We start from the raw sequence: 20,926 nt of genomic DNA, 5'->3' as shown, positions 1-20,926 counted from the left end.
TTGTGTAGGCTATTTTTTGTATATTTTCTTATTTGAAAATATACTTAAGTTACCACATTATTAGTGCAGGTTGGTTGGTTCTCAACTATTTTGAGCTCTGTCTGGATCACAAGCAATGGCCTATAGGCCTATTTCCACCTATAGCCTACCTCCCAACAACAGCAGCATAACACATTTAGTATAGTCTATAATGTGACATATAGGCTCATTTCTATTTGTATGTATTTATTTAGGATATTCAGTTATTCATATGTATTATTAAACATTAATCATAACAGGTGTCTTGATAATTTAATTTAACACCTTATGCAACAATATCATGCCCTTGGCTTATCAATCAATATTTAATTTCAAGCTTTTCCCCAATGCTCACACTATGCCTATATTATGTTTTATTTATTTTCAAACATTTTCCCATGAACTTAGTTTTGTATGCAGGTGGAGTTATATATCCATCAAATCTATATGGATGTCATATTTAACACTATGCCTGTATCCAGTCCACCCGGTTAATACCTTGAATGATAAGCGTAATGACTGTTCCTGGATAAGCCACTTACATTAACTTTGTCTTCTTCCGTATTTCTTGGATTTGTTTGATTTAATTTTCTTGCTATTCTCTTATTAGTTTGTTGATGCATTTTATTTGTGTATTGTTTGATTCCATTGACCCTGTCACCATACTGTAATAATTCTGAAGTGAATCCTTATAAATGTAATTAATTGTAATGACATGTTCTATTGTTTAAAGTCATATTCTCCATGTAGACTATGTTAAATTATGTCTAAATGCTTAATGTTGACTGCAACTTTAGAAAACAACTTTCATCACGTGTATATTTGTACGCTAATAGGTCTTTGTTATAATTACCGGTATGTAAACATGACCGGAGAGGAAATCCATGCTGCATTGACAGGGGATAAAAACCAACCAGGAAGCACCACATTTCAATTTAAATTACATATTCAGATAAGACTAATATTATGTTCCTATTGTTTAAAAGTTAATAGTTTTGGGAACCCACAGCTCCTCCTAAGCCATGTTTCCCATCGTCAGCAGTGTAGCTCCTGTTTCTTGTATATCAACCTGCCTCACTCGGCAGGTTGATATACAACTATACCCCTGCCTGACCCTGGAAATGCTATGTCAGTGACTTCTTTGGTGTGAATCAGCCAGATTGAACCCCAACCTCCCAATCTCAGGGTGGACAGTGGACACTAACCACAAGGCAACTGAGCTGAGCTGTATTGTTTTTATAATGTAAAGTTAATCAATCAAATAGTATGAAATGTGAATCATTGCAACCACAGGTCGCAGTTAACTATGGAATCTGTGTGTGTTGGTTGGTTGGTCACCCCAGGCAAGCCCCCCAGGTCATCGTGACATCACGTGACATCAGCCCCCTGGTCACCCCAGGCTGACATCACGTGTCAGCCCCCATATATGGTGCCCAGGTCATCGTGACATCATCAGGGATGGATATATGCGACCTGCTGTAAATGCGACCTGCTGTCGCAATTAATCCCATGTATATCCCTGATGCCATCAATATTGACCAGCACCTCATCTGACCTCAAACCCTTAGATCTCCATTCTCCATATATGGATATCCATATGTTGATCCTTCCCCATCCATCATTCCTCTTCGATGTCTCCCTTTTGAGTTATACCTGTCCATTCAAATTCTAGACGGGCCTGCCCCAAAGTTATTAGTGCAGCCGCACCCGGCAGCCGGCGAGAACTAGAGTTCTCAACAGGCCGAAAATTAAGGCCCGGCCCTACCTGGGCCCTCATCAAACCCTGTACACTCAAGAGCATGTCCCCACTACCACCCTTAGATCTCCATATACTGTATGGAGCTGACCTGTTCTGACATTCCACATGTTGATCTGACCTCATCAAAACCTGTACACTCAAGACATGCTCCTTATATGGGAAGTACAGAATTAATTCCATGTTGATCTGACCCCCCCCATGCCAAAGCGCCAGCGCTCGCCCAGCAGTCTGCCGCCAACGAGGCGGATGCGTGCGCTTCTCGCCCTCAGGCGTCTTACTGGTTAAGACAGCTTTATGACAGTAGTTAACCACATGAGCATCTCTGTTCCGGGCATGTCATAATAAGCAATCATTCCGTGACAATAGGTGAGCATTCAGCAACAGCTCACGTGTCAACTTGCGATGCATTGTGATCGCCATGTTCTGCGAAGAAGGGCTTGTAGATTGGCATGTCCGGCGAAGAGAGGCCAAGTACAGACAGTTGTTGAACAACTGTATAGGGTTTAAGTGGTTAATGTTTCCTTTAAAGTATTTCAGTGACTACATTTAAAGTTCCAGACAATATAGATGTTTTCTTGTCAGTTTATTACAGAATAGGTTTTTTTCTACCAAAAAACTTGCTGATAATGATTTATTTGGCGCTGATAATAACACTGTAAACTTTTTTTTTTTACATAAAAAGAAAGACCTAATGGACATGTAGGCACTATAGAATAGAAGACACTTGTGTCTAGTCTTTGCTGTCTCAGCTCTTCCAGAAGTTGGGGTTCTGCGCCAGGCGTCTCTGGAAGTTCTCGTACCAGCGGAGGACACAGCTGGAAGGGATGAAGGTCTCCGAGGGCTCGGGGGTCATCTGAGCCTGGCTCACAGCGAAGGACGAGGCAAAGTTGTACAGACTGTCCAACATCTTCTGTGTGAACAGCAGGAAGGAGTCCAAGTTGGCCACGGCAGCCGTGGACACCGGTGTCTGTTGGACCAGCTGATCCAGAGGCTCTACAGACACACCCACCTGCAGTGGTGGAAACTGAGTAACTACACGTACATTTACTGTAGTACTCTTAGTCCCACTAACTAACTAACTTAGTTACTTGCAGAGTGAGACTATCAAAATATAATGAACAAATACATAAATAAATGTTTCAAAGATTACAAGATGACTTCATCCATTTTCAATATATATCTTCATATAGGCCTAATTGGTCACCACTAATGCTCATGATAAAATATATGGGCACGAATTAATGATAATAATTACTGTTGGTGCCAAATACCAATTATGTTTTTTTATAGGACTTGTAGAGTAGGCCTACTTTCTTTCTATTTATGATGAATTGAACAAGGTGGACCCTCTTGTAAACAAGTGTAGTGCTTTATTGGGTCGTCCACTCACTGTTAACAGTTTTTGTATTGATTTGTGCTTTAAATGTACTGTAATTCTGCAAACTGTTAATAAATACTTCAATCAATCAATCAATCAATCAATCAATCAAACCCCATCCCCTGCCTCCCCACCACTGCCGACCTGAGCTACGGACTGTCCGGCGGCACCGCACATGGTCCCGAACGGATGTGCCCCGCCCTCCCCGGCCTTTAGTCCAGATATCTTGAAGATGGCGCTGGGTTTGTCGTTGGTGATGAAGCCGAGCAGTTGCCACACCGCGCCGCCCGAACCTGGGTCTGGGAAGGAGAAGTAAACGGCGCCGCCCATCCCGGCGGGGAACGGCACCGTGCCGAGCATGAACACCACCACGTGGTTCACCTGCTCGTAGTCCGTCAGGTTGAACAAGAACTTATCGGCCGAGACCAGAACCGGGTCCGTCTGGACCAGCCGACCCGCGACCAGACAGCCGAACATACCCAATGAAAGCAGCTGTACGAGCTACAACAGTAACGACAATGACAACAGTAACAGCAGAAGCAACACTAATACAAAACAAATACACCAATGATGATGATAATAATAATATTAATAATAATCCTCTTTTGTTCGTTACAAACAAACTTGTTCTGTTCAGCAGTCTACCATGACAGTTAATCGATCCATAGCTCGATAATTGATTAGTTTGACTGTGTTTATACATTTACCAGTTTTTTAGCCTATGGTTTAATTCAGCCCACGTTAAACAGGTTTAACATCTTTATAGGGCAACACTTAACGTTTATTACTTTTTATTACTTTATACATTTTATAATAATTAGTTATTAAAAAGAAAAAAATAACCTTCTGCTCGACTATTGACTTGTTATCCTTGCGACGTCAGGCTGTTTACTCGGAGCGTAGCCAATCAGATTACAGCTCTTAATGTGACGCCGCGTCTCCGGTCTGTTATGGTAGCTTCTGGAATGTTGATCAGATAAAACATCCATTTATTTGTATTTATTATTATCATAAAGCTCATTAGTGGTGAGTAGAAGTTCATATTTGTGCTTATGAAACACAGGTCTGGGTCTGACAACGTCTGTTTGGTTTGCCATGGCGTTGAATAGTCAATGCTACACGGGCAGAACACACACACACACACAAACCCTAGCTCCTTTCGGAACCCTACTAAAGTTTCTGACATTTTGATACGTCGTAGGGGTCCAAAGGAGCTCAACCCGGGGGGTCCGGAGACGGGCTAACACAAACCCCTACTGCAATGGTTTTGTTAATACATTTCTCTACATTTTGTCTAACTTATCTAGTCTACTGTGAATGAATGCTGTCTAAGCTTAGGTATATATCTGAATGTACTGTAGTGTACTGTTAGCCCTGAATGAATGCATAGTCTGACTACTGTCTGAATGTATCTACAGTATAGTCTACTGTCTGACTATTTCTTGTCTGAATGAATTCTACTGATTGAAGGGATGTAGTGTAATTAATACATGTGCAGACTGTATTATCCATGAATTACAACGAAGTCGCCATTTTACCAACATCATGTGTTGTAAATAATCAGTGTCATGTTGGTTTGGTCAAAGTGTTCTTCTACAAACAGTAATTAGAAGCTAATGAAGCTGAATAAAGTTGACATCAACTCTTCTCTCTCTCTCTGTGTGTGTGTGTGTGTGTCTGTCTAGCTGTGATCATGATAAAGTTTGTGCTGATGTTGAACAGACAAGGTCAGACGAGGCTGAGTCGATACTACGAACCGCTGGAACACAGCCGGAGAGTTCCCCTGGAGACCGACGTTGTCAGAGCATGTTTGTCACGCAAGAAAGATGAGGTCTGTCTGTCTGTGTCCATCCCAGTTCTGTCCATCCAGTCGGGATGTTAACAATTAATTGCTATAAATACACTTATTGACCCTGGGGGAAGTTTGGGTTCTCAGGAAAATCATTGATTATATACCATTGGAATCAATGATCATTTGATAAAGGTTCAATCAATTAATTGAATTATTAAAAATGTGCACCCCTAATTCTGAGTTTATATAGGTCAGTGAGATGATCTCTCCCTCTCTCTCTCAGTGTTCGTTTGTGGAATATCAGGACTTTAAGCTGGTCTATCGTCAGTATGCAGCTCTCTACATCGTGGTTGGGGTCACACACAGTGAGGTCAGTTCAAGGTTCAATGCCACCATAGTCTAATAATCTAACCAGATTAGAGATCTCTGCCTGTTGATATGTCTGGTAACAACATAACATCTAAATTCAATGAATGGGCTAAAAACTGGGTGGAAATAATTCTGTGGGAGAAAAAGAAAATAATACAGCACCTCAGAACCAATGCTGGGACTTTAGGGCAGTCCTTCACATAGGTATGGCATCAGGATTGGTTTCCATAGCAGTAGGCGTGGTATATTGAATATAGATTTCCTCAGACATATCAACTAGAGATCTTTGATTGTGTCGCTGGTTAATGGCTATGCTAGTCTAATGCCACCAGGGTTTTTATTGTGTCTAACCACTTTTAGTGTCCTTATTTTGGGCATGCCAGGTGAAAAAAAATCCAAATGAGCAACAGTTCTACAAGCTCATGAGTCGCAACATAACAGTGACAACAATGGATGCCACAAAGGGATGGCAGTGAAACCCACTCGCAAAATTGTCTCCGTTTGTCTCTCTCTGCAGAATGAGCTGTCAACCTATGAACTCATCCAGAACTTTGTGGAAGTTTTGGACAAATACTTTAGTTGCGTGGTAAGTACTATAATTGTCAGAATGCGAAAGCTCACAGGTTGTGATGACTTCATATTCTACCATAACATTTTCTGGTAGAATTGAAGATCCGTTTTAACGTGAAGCCCAGACGATGCTGGATTACCATGGTGATCTAGTTTTGTTGCCAAACCACAAGAATAACTAATGACCTGCTCTGTTTTCCCCAGAGTGAACTGGATGTATCCTTTAATCAGTACAGTTTAATAAATGAATGTACAGTATCTATGATTTATGTATATCTATCCATCCTTGTGTGTACTCAAACATATCAATCTATCTCCTTGACTGTCTTATCAGATCATGTTTAACTTGGATAGAGTCCATGTGATTCTGGATGAGATCATTGTTGGTGGCCATGTTGTTGAGACAAACAGGAGTCGTATTCTGGCTCCACTCCTCGCCCTTGACAAGATGGTTGACGGCTGAGACCCCCATCCCCCCCACCTGTTTTTGTTTTACTATATAGGTGAATTATAGACTGATGGTCCATGTTTATCGTCTTAGTTTTGACTTGGCGCTAAAGGCACCCCTCTACAGTGTAACAAATTGCTTCAATGTACAGATTTGTCAAACGCGGTCTATTTAGTGTAGTGTAATTTAGTGTAGAGGAGCAGAGTAGATATGTGAACGTCATCTAAATATATAATTCAACATGAAATAATTTTAATCGGACTCAGGACTCAATCGTTTTTTTGCCTTAAGACATTTTTATATGACTTATGTATATTTAACTATGTGTATATTTTATTTTTCAATAAAAGTTGTTTAAAACATCATACAGATCTAGTTCTTAACTCCTGTTGAACTCTGAACGTTTTATGTCCTGTACTTTATAATACATTGAAATTGAATTCTAAACCCTAGTCAAGGTACTGGTGACGGTGTACTGGGTGCGTAGCGTTAGTCCTACGTCCCAATAATCTGACATTACTACCCATACCCGCACGCAGAAGCCATGGGTGAGTCTTAACCGGCCACGTATGTCCGACTATTGGTACGTCGGACTAACGTATGCCCCTTCCAGTGTACCGTTGCCATAGCGTCCTCATTACATTTAGACCTCTGGTTCTCAATGCGGGATTCCCATGGGTCTTTGAGGGAGTTCCAGGTGGTCCCCACCTTGCAAAATGATTGATAGTTAGGAAACAAATGGACCCTTATGGATCTGTAACTCTGAATGTATACAAATGGAAACTAATGGACTCTTATGGGTCCATTTGTACAGCCCAAGTACACAGGGATTTTACAGCGTAACAAACTGCACTGTCCCAGAGAGAACTAGAAAAAGTGCCTCTCGGGGCACAGGTCTCCACCAGACTAGGTCAGGTTGTGGCCTCCTGGTGAAAAGGGTGTCATTTGTTCTTACGCTTTTGATGGCAATTGGACGATTTGAGGCATTTTGTTCCAAAAATGTGTTTTGCAAAAGTCCACCTGTTGGTGGTGCTATAACAGGCCAATGTGAGAAGGGTGGGATATATTCCTCAGCCTAGTAGGAAAGTGTGTGAAAGATTTCATGTAAATTGCACGCTGTGTTCATGATTTGAGGCTTTTTGTTCAAAATGGACCAATCGTGCAAACTTTGAAAGCCAATGTTAGCCAATTAGGATGTAATGTCGGACAGATCCGTCTTGAGCACACGACTATAGATACTGTGTAACGATTTGCGGGATTTTTGGACAAAATCCGGAGTAGTAATATAAAAAAAACAAAAGTCAGCCTCCTGGTGGCGCTATAACAGGCCGTTCTGGAAAATTTGGGGCAGCGGTTAATCGTTGGCATCCAGGAAGTGTGTGCAAAGTTTGGCATCGACGGGTTAACGGAGATTAGCTGGTGAAGGACACACACAAACATACTCTCTCCCCATGCCTTCGGCCTGGTGGAGACAAAAATCATTAAACTGGGTCCTTGAAATTACTGAATCAGTGATCCAATTACTATGTGACAGTTTTTTTTACGAATAAAATGTATTTCATTTCCAATCTGTATGGTACAGTACGGTGTTAATACAATATAACCTTTAGTTGAATTTTGTCTCCCTGCTCTTCTGAGACATTTAGATCGTGTCAAAGGTCATGTCTCACCAAGACACAGGATCTGACAAATTTTGAGCTGACAGTCAAGATTCAATTTATCCCGAGGAAGCAGGCAGGCTCATGTCAGCACTTGCGTAGGAAACAGAGTTCAAATCCGGGGTAGAAGAGGAAAGTTACGTAGTGCAGCTTTAACTTGACCCATTTCTACACAGACCTGTCCTGGATGATGAAACATCCCATCTGTGGAACACTTGTTTATTCACGTCACCACTGTAACAAGATGAGTTGTACACTGCAAATATTTGAATGATTTTTTTTTATTATTATATTTTTTGTAGGTTTTTCTTTTTTTGGAGCGTTCACATTTTGAAAATATGTTTGAACTCGAGTTAAATAAATGTTTCTACTTTACAAAGAAAAGAGAAGGAAAGCAGTTTAAATCTTTTAAACCAGCATTTCTACGGCAACACACTGATCCCTCTGGCAGGAAAACTTTCACACAGAATAAAATAGGGAAGGGAAGCAAAACTGAAAGTAGAAAATAAAAAGTGTGCCTGATTGTAGATCAGATTAAAGTGAAAAACTCCAAACATCCAAAACGTTAAATACTCAAAGAAAAACGCAAAAAAAAGAAAAAACAGAGTGAGAGCGTTAGAAGCAGAATGAAGAGGAGGAAAATGACAGGTTGGGGGGGTGGGTGGGCCAGCTTTTGTTTTTGTATTTTTTAGAAAAATTAGGCTTCTGCGTCCTTTTCGTCCAATCAGCAGCTGCTCAACTGGCCATCTGATTGGCCGGCTTGGCTATGAGCCACGTGACGGGAAAGCAGGGAGTGGACGGAGCGCGCTCAGTTGAGGTGGAAGCCTTTCTCCATGGTGGCTGCGAGGAGGCGCTCTCTCATGATGTCCTCTGAAGAATATTCCGGAAGCTTCAGGTAATGAACACAAGTATTGACTGATGGATAACTAGAGTCTGTTGCATCAACCTGAAAGAGCAGACGGAAGAGAGAAAAGATTTATTAAACGTTATATTATTGAAGTGGAACTCTTTCTGGCATAGCACTGTAGGTTCATTGTATATTTTCCTGTTCTCCCCGCTGTGTCTGTGCTAGAATGCCACCGCTAAAATACATATTCTTCTGTCAACTAACTTGCTTAAGTAGTGAGGTACTGTTTATTCTTAGGTTGATGACGATAGTGTCAACTGTCAACACAAAGTTTCTGTTCAAAGAGTATATTACTACAAAATATGATTAAAGACGAATTAATTTGTTATAGCTGGTAAGTGTCCATGGTGTAAGCAGGATAGTCAAATCCAAATAATGCTTCCAGAGGCAAAACCCTCTGGTAATTAGAATCCACATTGTGTATTATTTGTCCATAACTGCAGGGTCATCATTGATTACCCCTTATTTAAGTGATAAACTAATACATTAAGTGTGAACTCTTTACTTACCTTTCTGACTATAGTGAGCCGGGGGTGCAAGTTGGCCAGACCTCCAGGGGGCAGAGTAGAGCAGCCAGTGGTAAACTGAAGAAACGCTTTTCTCTCATCAGATGACATTCCACATAAAACTCTGACAAACCTGATGAAGCCAGGACTAGAGGAGAGGAGAGGAGGGAGAGGTGAGGAGAGGGGGAGAATAGAGGAGTCAGACCATCTTCATATCCACAGGAAGGCAAGTAGACTGATGAATTGAGTACAATGGAAACATTAAGCCTCCTGGGGCCTTTTGTGTTGTCCTTTTGGTATAACCTTTGACAGTATTCAATCAATCAAACTAAATGGCCTACAGACACGAGGAACAAAAGGTCCAAATAGAATAATTCTAACATGTCAATAAATGATAAGTCAGTTTACCTGTCTCTGGTGTATCCGAGTTTAGGTTCTGTGTAGTTAACGATGTCCTCAGAAGTCCAGGAAGGCATCTGGTTGCCACAGAGAATCATCTGGACTTCTTTATGGCTGAAAGAGCTCAACTTCTCCATTGGAAAGACGTGATTGAAGCCCTCTGAAATATAAAATACATATCTTACTGTACTCAGCCTATAACTGTCAGTCCTCATTCAACACACATTGATATGCAATACTATCCTGTAACAGTCTCGTGCTCGAATACAAGCAGAGTTCACATGCACAACCAGGTGCACATTTTGTTCATGTCTGAATTTGATTTATTTATTTATTTTAGACAAACTGTAAATGTTCCTCTTGAGGAATTGTGATCAGACACAATGGATTAAGAATTATTTTAATCACCCCTAAATCAAATAGTTTCTCAATAATAAGGAAGAGTGAGGCAAAATAATGTGTGTGTGTTTTTTTAATGAATACCAATCCTGGCTCTCCAAAATACATTAAAGTGGGAAATGTTTGGAATTATTACAACCACCCGTGTGTGTGTCTTACGTCTGAAAGCTTCCATCTGTTTCTGGATTCCAGAGTTCATACAGAAGTCGAACATCAGCTCTACATACAGCTCTGCATTCTCCATGGTAACAAGCTACACACACACACACACACACACACACACACACACACACGCGCACAAAAAAAATAATGTATTGACATTTATGAACATTTATGAACAAGGCTTAACAAGAAATCGAAAAAGGTATATCTTATCTTTGTGCTGGTAATTAAAGTTAACTGAAGGTTAACTGATCTAATGAGTCTAATGGTATAGGGCTTGTTTACTGGCAGTTTAACTGGTCGAGGGCTAGTTAACTGATGGCCTAACTGGCAGAGGACTGGTTAAGTAGCAAACTAGTTTCCTACCTCATTGTCTCCATTGGGTTTGAGGTCGACAGCTGTGAAGCCATGAACTTTAGAAGATGGACAGAACTGGAAATTCAACCTACAGAGAGAGAGAGACAGACGTTAAAATAAACACACATTTGTTGTTGCCAATTGAACAATTAAGTATACTATACAGTGTTCTCGGTCTCCGTTAACACCCCGAACGCCCGGTATTTAGGACCATTAAATCAGAGCGCCCAGCGATTTGCAGCAACGGAGCACATTTCAAGGTGCACCAGGTGCCATCTTGGATGTAGCTGAAGCAGCTAGATGTAGCCAAAACACCCCCGAGGCGAACAACAACAACGGGAGGTATGATTAATTCTAACTCGACTAGCGACGGGACCACGAAGGGCCGTCAAAAACATAATCTTTGGTTAGAATTGGACGGATTGATTTAGATCAAGAGTCATTCACGTTTTAAGATTTTCGGTCTCATCCACTAAAATGGGGGGGAACATTTTGGATGACATCCCAACCGGAAATGACAGTGTTGCCCAACAGGTGCTCCCAGCCTGTGGAGCGGTGCGCTCGGTTCCGTCCTGTGATTAGTCTCCGTTACTGGCGTTACTATTGGATAGGACAGAGACCTCCGTTTATGCCGCTCAGGGTGTTAACAAAACTACTTATTTGTTTTCTCTCATGCACATGGAGTTAGGGAACCGTTGACATTGTGAAACTCCTCACTGTCAGCTGTGCAAACAGGCCGTGACCTCCCAAAATAATATTTGAATTTAGTGGTATTAAAAAGGTCTTAGAAAGAAAACTGCAGATACGCAGTATACACTTACACTGTATATTGGTTGGTTTACTGTTGAGTGAGAAACATTGATACACATTATGCTAATTATCTGGGGACCCCGACCCCCAGTTTGGGAACTGTATGTGTGTGTGTTTGTTTTATACCCCAGATCCTCTATGTTGAGTGGAGGTCCGTTTCCCAGTGGGTTCCTCAGCAGGATGTCTTGTAGTCTGACATTCTTCTCATCTTCAGACAGAGTTTTACTACAAAGCACCTCCTTCCTCCTCAGTGCCAACTCCTTCAACTCCTTCAGAAAACTAGCTCTACAAAAAAAGAGAAGAGAGTGGACATTAAGTGAGGAGAAATACAGATATTCCTTTTCTTCAGTATTGTAAAGCTTATCATTACACTCATCCCATACCCAGCCTTTTCTTTGCCTGGTTCAAGGGGTATAAAAGAACCGACACGGTTGGTAGAATTTACGGCTGAAGAGACTCGAGTTTATCAGATCAAAGAACCAAAGCAGAGCAGAAAATGGCTACCTTCATTGGTTCACAGTCACAGAGTAGCTGCGTACCAACAAATGTTAAACACACCAGCAGCACTTGCAGTTTGTGTTCTGAGCCAACTCTCTACCCACAATGTTGGGAAAACCTAAAATTCATTGACAGTAATGTGAATCTATAGAACGCCATTTTCTGTTACGATGATGAATAAGTAGACTACGGATTTGTGATAGACACATTTCAAAACACCAGTGATCACCTACAAGGCAATCAAGGGCACGGGGCTCTCCGTTTTTCTTTACCTGTGTGGGTTAACCAACAGGAAGTCGTCCCAGGTGAGCAGGCCATGGTACCAGGATGGCGGTTTGGGTTTGGGAGGATCCAGAATGAACTCGGACTTTGAGTCCTCCTCCTCCAGACTCCCCACAGAGTACGTATCCTGGCTCTCCTCCGTCGAGGCCTCCAATTGGTTCTCCGATAGGAAGAGGAAGGGTTGGTGTCTGTCGTTGTCTTGTGAATGGTAGAGCAGCTTGCTCATGTTGGAGCGGATGTCTCCCTGACAGAGCAGCTTGAAGAAAGGCTGAGAGATGGGCAGGTCCACCAGCCTGTTGTCCTGGATGCACTTGGCCAGGAACACTCCCAGGAAGAGGAAGAGTTTGGTAATTCTGTCCAAGTCGTCGCTGTCCTGAGGGAACGGTGCTGGAAACAATCCACAGGACCTCTGGACGTAGAAGCCTGGAGGTTTTAAACCCCCTCCCAGATCAACCTAAAATAGAAACATCATTATATTAACTAGGGATGTGAACGAATCAGTATTTGGCGAGTCGACAGTCGATCAATTTTTCTCTTTTTTTTTGGGGGGGGGGGGGGGGGGGGGGCTGTGCATCAGTTGACAGGAGAGCGTTCGACACACATGTCCCACACCCCCACAGGGAGTGCAGTGTCCAGTGCAGTGTCCAGTGTAGAGTCCGTCGGATAGCCGGTTGTCCAGAACCAGCACAAAAGCCTCTGCCCGGGCTCTGGACCTGATCACCAACTTGCATTGTTCCAAGTTGGCCAGTGCCCAACGGGCACTGCTCTAGTGTTTAAAGTATTGTTTTTATTCTGGCTTTGATGCTAATTCTATTTTGTAAACATGTGTTTATGAAACGAGAGACATGCAGTGTGCACAGATACACACTCATACAGTTCCCTTTACCATTTGGAATACATTTGAACATTTTGATATATATAAAAAATAAAGACGATTTTTCAACTTCTATTTTTTGAGTCGAGAGGAGCATGAGTCGAAAATCGAGTGGATTTTAATCAAGTCGACCAATTAAACTGCGCCCTATTACTGAGGGAAACCGACCCGAGTTGCAACTAGACCTGGTACACTCTTTGGAGGGCATGCTTAAAGCATGCCCCCATGACATACAAAAGCAAACAAAGGCATCCCTCACTTCAAACGAGTGATAGGTTTTCATTTTACACCAAATCTTTGGCAAAAATGGCAGATCTACAAAGTACTCTCTCATCATCTGCTATTTCTGGCCCAGAAGTGGTTGGTTAATAACATTCTAAACTAGCACACATCCTATATAAAGCGATAAACAATTAAAGAAGTATTAATTATAGAGGCCAAGAACTAAAGGCAGGTTTTGTGATACTATGGCATAAAGTCATCAAAGTGTATTCGATTCTTTCTTTGATCCGACGTGTGCGTGCACGCTTGTCATGTGTTACCTGTCGTGATTCATCATCAGGGAAGTCATCATCAGACAACCACATCCCCAGAGAGGTTCTCTGGAACTCAGCAGCAACCAAAGCATAAAACTCCAGAGTGGGACCCAGACCGGTTCCTTCTTCACCTTGGAACTCCACCTACACACAAACACACACACACACACATCAGCGATTGTTGCTGTGCAACATGCTTCCATAGAAGACTTCTATGGAATCCAAATGACTGAAATCAGTCGTGGCGACTGAGAACTTTAATCCCATGGGGCTCCTTTGAATTAAAATGTTTGTGAATCACTGTTATAGCGCAGTGGTTCCCTAACGTTTTGGCCTGTGACCCAAAAGAGATATTGGACATTTGCCACTAGTGAAAATAGCAGATCTACAAGATCACAGCGCGGCACAAAGCGTTTTGAGCTTGCGGATAATTTGACTACTTCAAATTCTTATTCTTATTTATTCATGGAATTTATTAGATGTGTAGATTTGTTTGTTTTAAAATGCATAAAATATTTTTAAATTTATTTGGGAATCTTTTTAAATACCTTTTTTTTGTTCTAGGAAAATAACAAGGGACTTTTACTCGAGTCATGACCTATAAAAATTGTTCCGTGACCTACAAATGGGTCCCGACCCACTTTTTGGGAAAGTGTTCTATTGTATATACATACAGTATATACAGACAGACGGGTGGAGCCGACTCACCTCTAGGACAGACTTCCTGTCCGCGTGGACAGACATGACCCGTTCAGCCCAGTCCATCATGTCGTCTCCTCGAGGGACTTTGACCCGTTCATGTTTTAACCGGCCCACTCTGAACTCTGCCGGGTCGTCTCTCCTCACGGCGCTGGAGGGCCGCGACCTTTCCATGGTTGCCTCGCGACGGTTCTGAAGCCAGACTATAGCCCTGGAAGATACATAGACATCATTTAACCCAGCGGTTCCAAAACCTTTTAGCCCAAAATCTAGTGAAAATAGCAGATCTACGAGTCTCATTGCGATCGGCTATTTTCACTACTTCTTAAACATTTGTTTTCTCATTTATGGAAGTTCTTGGATTTTTCTTTTATTTCTTCATGAAATTACTGAAAAAAAAGGTACATACATATACATATTCCATCATATTTTTGGAGAGAAATTAGGGCGTAGGTGGTAAATTCTGTCACTGTTAAAACTGCTAAATACAAAAGGTGTGTGTGTGTGTGTGTAGTACCTGGATGCTCCAAATGCTGTGCACGTGAAATACAGTTGCCTGGTCTCGAATGGGATCAGGAAAGGACATTTAGCAGTCAGCTGTTCACACCAGTCAGGTAACGCTCCACTGGCCAGAGCCAGAGGTTCCTATGAACAAATGTATGATTATTATCATCGTCGTCATCAACTATATAGAGCTCCACTGATCAGAGCCGGGGGTTCCCATGAACACATTATTCATGATATTGTTGTTGACATCTATGGAAAGCTCCACTGGGCAGAGACTGAGGTTTAAATACTGTGTACATATAATATCATTTAGTACTAACCTCGATCTGTTGCAGGATTTTGGTTGTCACCTTCTTGCTGGTAAATTCCTCTGGAGATGCATTGAACTCGAACTCATCTCCATCTAGAAACACAGTGAACAGCATTTAAAATGTATCTCTCTCACTCCGTCTCTTTCTCTCGGATACGATTTGAACCACTTTCAATCTGGCATTCGTACTTTAGTCTGTAGTTTTTTCTATCTAGGTTCACAATAAAGAACAAAGTTAGCCACAGTGGGCTACCTGACATGACAATACCGGTACATTTAAAACAGTTGAATGTCATACCTTCCTGCAGTGTGCGTGTGCTCGGGACGGCATCGGTTCCAATGATGAAAAGTATCCGTAGCAACTGAAGGACGTCCTCCAGTCCGCACGCGCTCTGTCCACTTCCTGCTTTGGCTTGAGCCGCCTCCCTGGCTACGCCCACCAGGATCTCACTGCTGTGAGTGGCTGAAACTGAGCCAGGGCTCAATCCGCCCGACCGTCCGCCACCTCCCACACCATGTTCACAAAAGTCCTGGAGGTCAAAGTTCAAAGTTGTTGTTTTTAATACTTGCCATTTATAAATTTATCTGGCAATATTGTATTTTAACATGAAATTTGTTAAATAAGGTTTGATTGGCTGAATCCATCATGTTTGTATGACACTGCGATTTTCATTTCCCTGTCTGTGTTTCCCTCCGAAAAGAGTGACATCATTCTACGGAATGATCAATAGCCAACCACTGCCGAAGAAAGAGCGGCGATTCGAGCACTCAAAACAGGTTAAAAAATAAGTAAAGGGCGGATATAAAATCAAGGTACTTTATTAAAGTTGAAATGTCAGCTGAGCTCTGCCGTTTTACTTAAATTCTAATTGACTCAATTATTTTCTTCAGGTTGAGGTTTATCACATTTTTATTTACACTCAACATTAGATTTTAATTTGTCATTAATTAGGTGAAGCGTCAATTAAACATGCTTTTGTTCAGTTAGCCCAATTCCTGCTCCATTTCGTAAAAAGGAAGAACTCATTCTTGCAGTCAAGCATTTCCGTTAACTCGGCATAAGAGATAATTACATACCGTCTTTCCACTCTCCTTCTCTTTGTCGGAGTCCTTGAGCTCTCGGTACATGATCCTAGTGGCCAAAGGTCACAACACATTAACACGGTACATTTTACCAGGGAGCAGATAGATTCTGCTCCTAAAACTACCAACAACCTTAGTAGTTAAATTCAATTGGCCTGACATGAATGAGCCTTCACTGAATATTATTAATAACACAACATTCATTGATTAACACACTGAACATACAAAACATTACTTGCATCGATAATATAGTAGATATAGTAGAAGTATTACGTGTATGTGGGCTCCCAGATACGTCGTAGTTTTTCCGTTTTTACAGCTCCATTGCAGGAGAGCTGCAGGAGTCTTTGAACGTAATAGAAGATGGTCGACTTGTAGTTGGACAGCGGGAGTTCAACCTCTCGGACCGTACCCAGACCTGAAACCTACACACACACACAATATCCAGAGTGAGTACAGTGTTCAGACAGCAGTACATTATACACTGAAACACTACACAGTATTACTAGACACAGTGGAATGTCAGATACAGTACAGTAATAGTGGCCTAATTTCTTGTTCAACTACTTAATTTAATAAAGCATACTTGAGCACTCAGTGTAGCTAATTTTGCATGCATAAAAATTATATAGGTTACAGTGTGTGGGGGGAGAGTAGCCTTTCTTTGATAGTGAAAGTGCAGAGGGAGAAGGGAATCAAATGCAAATGGTCTGACAGGCCTTGAATCGAACCAGGGACACCAGATGTTGATATTCTATTGATTACCTTGAGGATAAGAGCCAGGTGAGGGGACGGAGCACACTCCACCTCCTCCTGTACCTCAGAGCGAGGAGAACCTGTGATGAGAAGCATGGGTTAGTTTGTGTAGTTTCAGGTGTATGTGTGTAGTAATGAGTGTAACACTGGGAAACATGTAAACACTGGGACAGTGCTGCTCAACCTCACAGCTGCCTATTATACCATCTGGCACAAAGGCCTTGTACTGAAACATAGAAAGCACTCCCTGCCTGGGCAAAAAACCCTCTGTACGTATAATGTGCATTGATCTATTCGTATTAGTACCTGGTGCAGGAATTTCCAGGTCTGTGGTTTGCTGGACGTTGGTTCTACCGGGTCTCGGGTCGAAAGCAGGAACCAGAGCAGAAAACTGTCTCTTTAAAACAAAATCATCATCCCATGTTCTCCTCCTTCCTCCTTTAGACTCGTACTCCTCCTCCTCCTAAACAATGAACACAAACAATAATCAATACACAAGTACTGCATTATATAGAAAATAATGATAGAAAGGTTAACCTACAACAAAACAATAATAACTAACGCTGAAGTACCGGTAAATAAAATAATCCATATCACCAAGACATTTCTTACAGCTTGACATGGAACAACAGCCATCTTTTGTTTTTTAAATAACAAAACCTACAATCTTCCTCCCTATGTCTCTCTCATTCAGTCTGTCTTTCTCCCTCTCCTCAGTTTCCAGCCTCCACTCAGGCCACTTGCAGCTCACTGAGTCTACTTACTCTACAACTCCAACCCAGGCAGCCATGCGTACTTGAACTACGTAATACTTTGATTGTATTGTGCTTTGATTCAATATGTTGATTACTTTGCCATAATGTGTGGAGTACTTTGCCATGAATACAAATCTTTCATATGTTCTAGTGTCTAAGTGCTCAGTGCTATTTGTACCAGTTTATTCTGTTACAGTATTTACATATTTGACTTGCTTTTCAATGTAGCTTGTATAGCCTATCAACTTGACTTGCTTTGCAATGTAGGCCATCATATTGTCTGAATGTCAGATGTTAATAATGTTCAATTTCTGTGCTTTATTTGTTGAAACCATTGCTCATGGATTAATGGAGAATAAACTGATATAAGTTAAAAGTATGTTGGTGTCACAGAAACCTCTTTGACCCCATGTGCCAAAGAGCACTTCCTCCCCTCAACATAACAGTTGGGGTTTGGAGGACAACTGGTTTGGGAATCGCTTAATGTGAAAGAAACCAAGGAAGATACATTTAAAGATGGAGAGGTCACACTACACGTTCTAAGCCACACTGAGGTTTGATTTTTTTACATGCGATTTCTTTTCCACTGTGTCCCACGGGCACTCGGATGCCTGCGGGACTTCAGTGTGACATGGTCTGATAAGAGCACAAATAAAGTGTACAATGCTACGGTATTGTTCTTACCAGTACTTCCTCATACTCCTGCTCCTCTTGGTTGTCATCTTCGTTCTCGTCATCTTCATCATCTGGCTCTGGAAGGTCTTCCTCATCGTCCAGCTCAGCCAATAGGGTGTTAGCGCGACAGCTGTCCAAGAAGTCTGCAGGAAGTTCACAAGACAGCCAGTCAGAGAGGGAAACAGTGTGCTTGTGTGCGCATATTCGTGTTGTCTGTCGGTCTGTGTGCGTTGACTGACCATACAAACTGAACTCGGCCTCCTGTCCAGTGTCGCTCTCGCTGGAAGTTGACGTCAGGCTAGTTGTCAGGGTGTTACTCAGCAACTGGCCCACCGACAACCCTGTGGTTGCTGTGGCGACGTTGTTGCTGCTGGTTACTATGGACGTTGACATGGTAACGGTGGAGGTTGTTCCAGTGGTCGTCAGGTTTGGAAAACTCTGAGCTCCCATCAGAGGCGACGCTGTTCACACAGATAAAGTTACAGTGTCAAATACAGTGAGTTACAGTACTATTGTACTACTACCGCGCAAATTATTGCGATTGGCGGTTTAATTCCATTTGTCATTGAGCATTGGAACATTATGAATAGAAAATACATTTCCGTTTGGTTTTTAGGCTTCGTAAACAAACGTTGCACAGGGCAGATATGACAAATGACTTAAATAATTTAGTAACTTTATATACTTCATAAACAAAAACATGAAGTCAAAATAGCCGTTCTATAAGCTCATAATATGTCACATTGTGGCACGTTTTGGGCTTGGAAAATGTTTGAAATCATATCAACACGGAAATGATTGACGTTTATTATTGTGACATGGAAAAGATTGACGTTTATTAATTATTGTGATTATCTAAAATAATTACAATCGGTGATTATGTAATAATTGTGACAGGCCCACTACTAATGGAAGTAAGAAACTAGTCTTGTGAAACTAAGATTCCTGAGCCATGTGGTCCACAGGTCAGAAGCCTATCCCCTTTTTCTGTGGCTGCCAGCTAAGGCAGCCATGATGTACAAGTACACCCCTTGGACATGACACTAGTATGTCACAGGGACCTACACCCAATCCAATCATTGATGCCGACTCAAGTAATAAGCAGGGAGGAACTGGGTTCCATTTTATAATCTTTGGCATGACTCTGCCCGGGATCGAACACTAACCTCCCAGTCTCAGGGCGGACACTCTGAGCTGGCATTACCCATGTATCTACTGTATCAGCAGACACAATTTGTATTGCTTCATCCCCAATAGTAATAGTGTAAAACCGTTATATGCAGTAAAGTAACTACTATAACAGTACTAGAGTGTAATGATAACTTACTAACAGTTTATCCCATTAAAACCTGGAAAGCATCTGTCATTGTAGATTTATGCAAAAAAAAGGCATTGGTAGAATCGGCCTCGGGTCTTAACGGGTTAAATCAGAACTTACTAGCAGTACTCATGACGTTGCGGCCCAGCGTGTTGGTGTTGTTGTCACTGCTACTCCTGCTGAGGTTCATGTTGTTGGTGGCGTTGGTTCGGGACATGTTCGGTGCTCTGCGTACGAAGGTGTCCATGAGGCTGGTGTCTCTGGAGGAAAGGTTGGGGACGGAGGCGCTGGAAGACATGGGGGCTCCAGCGGCCAGCAGCGAGCTCACGGACAGTCGGACGGCTCCGGCGGAGCAGAGAGGACGCTGGTTAGGCGCGTCTTTACCGGAGGACTCCGAGACGGAGCTGACGTCGGGGGAGCTCACGCTCACCGGCCCCACGGAGATGGCCATGGTCGGGTCCGTCGACGAAGAGTCCTTGTCGTCGTTGTTGCCAGGTATGACGACGGTGCCGTCTGCCGTCATGGCAATAGAGGCAGACCCGCCCTCCACCGACGACAGCACTACGATGGGCTCCCGCTGCTGTCCGTCGGGGCCGAGCATGCCCACTCCGCCCACTACAGAGCCCTGGTCCAATAGGAGTCCTTGTCTCAGACCTCCTCCTGCAGATGAAAGGCTGAGATCCGAAGAGGAGGCCAAGCTGCACACGGAGCTACTGCTGCCTTTCCTGCCTTTATCTGGACAGTTGTTCTTCACCAGAGAGCTCCAGCCCTGCTGCAGCTGAGAGGCGGAGCCCAGGACCGAGGAGGAGGGGCCCAAGGCAGACAAGGAGGGGCCTGTGGTGGCGGAGAGAGGTTTGGCTTCAGGGTCGTAACCTGGAGCCAGTTTGAGGTCAAACTTGCCTTCTGCTCCCATCCTGTACGAATTTGATCCTCCAGAGTCCCACGTCACATCCAACCAACCTACGGACAGGAAATAAAATAACGTTTTATTTCAAATAGATGTGTATAGAAACAGGAAGGACAGAGAGAGAGGAGAGACGGGGGTCTGATTTGAACCCGGATCCTCAAGCTCACTATGACCATATCTATGGTTTGTGCACT

General features: G+C 42.6%; 3 protein-coding genes across 6 annotated transcripts in view; 1 reads left to right on the top strand and 2 right to left on the bottom strand.

The window, feature by feature from the left end:
* Positions 1 to 2,352: 2,352 nt before the first annotated feature.
* On the bottom strand, positions 2,353 to 3,838 carry hikeshi (heat shock protein nuclear import factor hikeshi). Its single transcript, XM_079528172.1, has 2 exons — positions 3,300 to 3,838; positions 2,353 to 2,786 (listed from the first exon to the last, which is right to left on the bottom strand). The coding sequence occupies exons 1-2, from the start codon at positions 3,630 to 3,632 to the stop codon at positions 2,523 to 2,525; spliced, it is 597 nt and encodes a 198-aa protein (XP_079384298.1). The 5' UTR covers positions 3,633 to 3,838; the 3' UTR covers positions 2,353 to 2,522.
* On the top strand, positions 3,567 to 6,699 carry ap4s1 (adaptor related protein complex 4 subunit sigma 1). Of its 2 annotated transcripts, none has more exons than XM_079528174.1 (6): positions 3,567 to 3,682; positions 4,841 to 4,986; positions 5,231 to 5,317; positions 5,834 to 5,902; positions 6,091 to 6,102; positions 6,221 to 6,699. In XM_079528174.1, exons 2-6 carry the CDS (start codon positions 4,849 to 4,851, stop codon positions 6,347 to 6,349), a joined length of 435 nt encoding a protein of 144 aa, XP_079384300.1. In that variant the 5' UTR covers positions 3,567 to 3,682; positions 4,841 to 4,848; the 3' UTR covers positions 6,350 to 6,699. The 2 variants fall into 2 exon arrangements, with proteins under 2 accessions (XP_079384300.1, XP_079384299.1); XM_079528173.1 differs by lacking the exon at positions 3,567 to 3,682 and adding an exon at positions 3,953 to 4,181.
* Positions 6,700 to 8,386: 1,687 nt separating this feature from the next.
* hectd1 (HECT domain containing 1) overlaps positions 8,387 to 20,926 on the bottom strand; it is a 32,190-nt gene continuing 19,650 nt past the window's right edge. For all 3 annotated transcript variants that reach the window (XM_079529016.1, XM_079529018.1, XM_079529017.1), the window contains exons 26-44: positions 19,946 to 20,785; positions 18,747 to 18,968; positions 18,517 to 18,650; positions 17,384 to 17,540; positions 17,087 to 17,157; positions 16,595 to 16,746; positions 16,316 to 16,370; positions 15,537 to 15,768; positions 15,249 to 15,331; positions 14,939 to 15,066; positions 14,431 to 14,632; positions 13,729 to 13,866; positions 12,303 to 12,766; positions 11,659 to 11,817; positions 10,732 to 10,810; positions 10,363 to 10,456; positions 9,814 to 9,964; positions 9,409 to 9,553; positions 8,387 to 8,938 (exon numbers count right to left, since the gene is read on the bottom strand). In XM_079529016.1, coding sequence (XP_079385142.1) covers positions 8,801 to 8,938; positions 9,409 to 9,553; positions 9,814 to 9,964; positions 10,363 to 10,456; positions 10,732 to 10,810; positions 11,659 to 11,817; positions 12,303 to 12,766; positions 13,729 to 13,866; positions 14,431 to 14,632; positions 14,939 to 15,066; positions 15,249 to 15,331; positions 15,537 to 15,768; positions 16,316 to 16,370; positions 16,595 to 16,746; positions 17,087 to 17,157; positions 17,384 to 17,540; positions 18,517 to 18,650; positions 18,747 to 18,968; positions 19,946 to 20,785 — 3,644 coding nt within the window. In that variant the 3' untranslated portion in view covers positions 8,387 to 8,800. The remainder of the gene's footprint in view (positions 8,939 to 9,408; positions 9,554 to 9,813; positions 9,965 to 10,362; positions 10,457 to 10,731; positions 10,811 to 11,658; positions 11,818 to 12,302; positions 12,767 to 13,728; positions 13,867 to 14,430; positions 14,633 to 14,938; positions 15,067 to 15,248; positions 15,332 to 15,536; positions 15,769 to 16,315; positions 16,371 to 16,594; positions 16,747 to 17,086; positions 17,158 to 17,383; positions 17,541 to 18,516; positions 18,651 to 18,746; positions 18,969 to 19,945; positions 20,786 to 20,926) is intronic.

The sequence above is a fragment of the Electrona antarctica genome, assembly GCF_951216825.1.
Source record: "Electrona antarctica genome assembly, chromosome: 18".
Lineage (NCBI taxonomy): Eukaryota > Metazoa > Chordata > Actinopteri > Myctophiformes > Myctophidae > Electrona > Electrona antarctica.
Note: the sequence above shows the minus strand (reverse complement) of the source record. Positions and strands in the feature narration are given on the sequence as shown.

Bases quoted from the DNA above. Each gene is read 5' to 3' on its own strand.
- hikeshi (XM_079528172.1), bottom strand. From the start codon at position 3,632: ATGTTCGGCTGTCTGGTCGCGGGTCGGCTGGTCCAGACGGACCCGGTT. The intron at 2,787-3,299 runs GTCGGCAGTGGT...CCACCACTGCAG, and splicing joins CCGGACAGTCCGTAGCTCAG to GTGGGTGTGTCTGTAGAGCC.
- ap4s1 (XM_079528174.1), top strand. From the start codon at position 4,849: ATGATAAAGTTTGTGCTGATGTTGAACAGACAAGGTCAGACGAGGCTG. The intron at 4,987-5,230 runs GTCTGTCTGTCT...TCTCTCTCTCAG, and splicing joins TGTCACGCAAGAAAGATGAG to TGTTCGTTTGTGGAATATCA. The intron at 5,318-5,833 runs GTCAGTTCAAGG...CTCTCTCTGCAG, and splicing joins TTGGGGTCACACACAGTGAG to AATGAGCTGTCAACCTATGA.